Source organism: Capsicum annuum, unplaced genomic scaffold (genome assembly GCF_002878395.1).
Source record: "Capsicum annuum cultivar UCD-10X-F1 unplaced genomic scaffold, UCD10Xv1.1 ctg53452, whole genome shotgun sequence".
Lineage (NCBI taxonomy): Eukaryota > Viridiplantae > Streptophyta > Magnoliopsida > Solanales > Solanaceae > Capsicum > Capsicum annuum.
This window is the reverse complement of record NW_025861572.1, coordinates 1-2,042: the sequence shown is the minus strand read 5'-3', so window position 1 is coordinate 2,042 and position 2,042 is coordinate 1. Positions and strand designations below refer to the sequence as shown.

Sequence of the window (2,042 nt, the reverse complement as noted above, 5' to 3'; positions counted from 1 at the left end):
ATATGGGGCACTTAACATCTCCTGCATGTCTATGACTAGACATCTAGTGCGTAGACAATATAACACGAAGACCCAACATTGTGTAGAGCAAAAATAGGGATGGGACTATCTTTGATATTATGTTAAGGAGAGGGACATTGGACCTAACCCAACACCAAAAGCTAGCTCATCAAGTTAAATAACTCATCAAGCTATTATACTGAAGATAAGGAATGCCATCATACCTTGAGATTGATTTCTTTGACTGGTAACTTGAGGAGATAAATGAGAGCTATAAAATCTCCGGCACTCATATCCATATCAAACACAACATTCTTTCCGAGTTTCTTGCTCCTGAGATCTGGTTTGTGAAGTTTTCCGCTGTAATGAGGAAATTGTGTAGAAAAATTGAATAATCCAGAATTTTCTCTTTGGTTTAAGACCTGAAACCATGAAAAATGGAGCAATAATTGTGTCCTAAGTTAAGGTTTAGAATAAATAAGAAGCTGGTTTTGTATGAAACACAACCAATTCAAACTGAGTAATTAACTTACATCCAGGAAGCTAACAAAAAATTCTCTATCTAGTGTACTTTTAGGATTTTGATTAGGTTTTGCTCTTACAGCAACACGGACAGGTACTCCTCTATGCCCAACAACTTCTTCTGTATAACCGTCCTGATAAACAGCATCAGCTCAGAACACATACACAACTACAATGATCAAACAATAATGGATCACAAAAATTCCTAGTGATTGAAAATATAAAGTCGTTGCAATATGATACGGGAAGAAAATCTTTGGCTTGCTTTACAATGATTTTCTTATATCAAGCATAAATCGTGTTTTGGCTAGTTACCAATGAAATGACTTGTTACACTAGAGATGATTCTTCACCTGGCATTTGCCCCTCCCATTCTTGATTACACAAAATGGATCATGAAGTCTAGTATGAACGTGACCACTATGAACTCCGGTTTTTTCCAAGTTGAACTTTGGAGTTGTACGTCCATCAATAAATGGATTTGATCCATCGGATATCCCATAAGGCATATTTGAAGTAACCACAGTAATATTGATATACTCCATTTCTGCAAATTCATTTTCTCCTTGGTGGTTTTGTCGTTTCTTCATTATTGAAGTAGCTACTCCAGACATAAATGAGTCCCACATAAAGTAACTCTGCATCCAGAAACATTGTCATCATTTAATCATGTCACATTGATGTTTTTATATCAAAAGGTATAGTATATGTACGTAGTAAATGTTACCGTATAGAATTGGTCACCAAACAAGGTATCACGAATAATTTTCAGGGACTTGAAACAGTACTGTGCCTCGTAGGTATGCTGATTCTTTTCAAAGGTCTCAAAAAACTCTTCAGTAATGGGAATGGTGTTTGTGGCGTCCAACGGGACAAGAGTAACTGGAATACCAGAATTAATCACCTATAGTATAAGGAAATGATTAAGATTAGCTACAAGCCTACAACACATGACTAGAAGTCACCTCTATAAAAGAATGTATGTGCAGAAAAGAAATGCTTATTGATTTTTAAAATACCTGGTAAGCAGCAAAAGGATCCATAAAGAAATTGAATTCTGCATAAGGGTTGCTTGAGTAAGCTGTGAATAAATTGCCATAGTCACCACACGGTCGAGGTTGGCAAGAAGAGGTCGAGTTCTTTGGGCAACATCCTGTAGAATTTTGTAACCTTACACCACCTCCCATAATGTAAATATGCTCAACATTTTTCTTTAAATGAGGATTGCTTAGCAGAAATAGTGCAAAGTTTGTATGCGCTCCAATGAGAAAAACTACGGTTGGTCCAGAAGAAATTGTTTTAATCATTACTTGCTGAGCAGTTGGCTGTCGAAGAGGAGAATATTGTCTCTTGCCCTGGTTACAAATTCCAGATTAACAAGTTGTTATAAAAATATTTTGTATCTCAAAATGTATATATATTATTGTTTTTTAAAGTGAGTTATCAGTAGTCATAATTGGTCATCTTTTCATATATCTATATCTATAATATATTATATCTATAATATATTAAAAGTAGGG

The 2,042-nt window shown here is 35.3% G+C and overlaps 1 protein-coding gene across 1 annotated transcript; it reads right to left on the bottom strand.

The window, feature by feature from the left end:
• Positions 1 to 79: 79 nt before the first annotated feature.
• On the bottom strand, positions 80 to 1,895 carry LOC124893077 (the record flags this gene model as incomplete). Its single annotated transcript, XM_047404202.1, has 5 exons — positions 80 to 422; positions 534 to 656; positions 876 to 1,160; positions 1,250 to 1,426; positions 1,542 to 1,895. Coding segments are annotated over 5 exons (1,143 nt in total), but the record flags the coding sequence as incomplete, so codon positions are not given.
• Between the last annotated feature and the right edge of the window lie 147 nt (positions 1,896 to 2,042).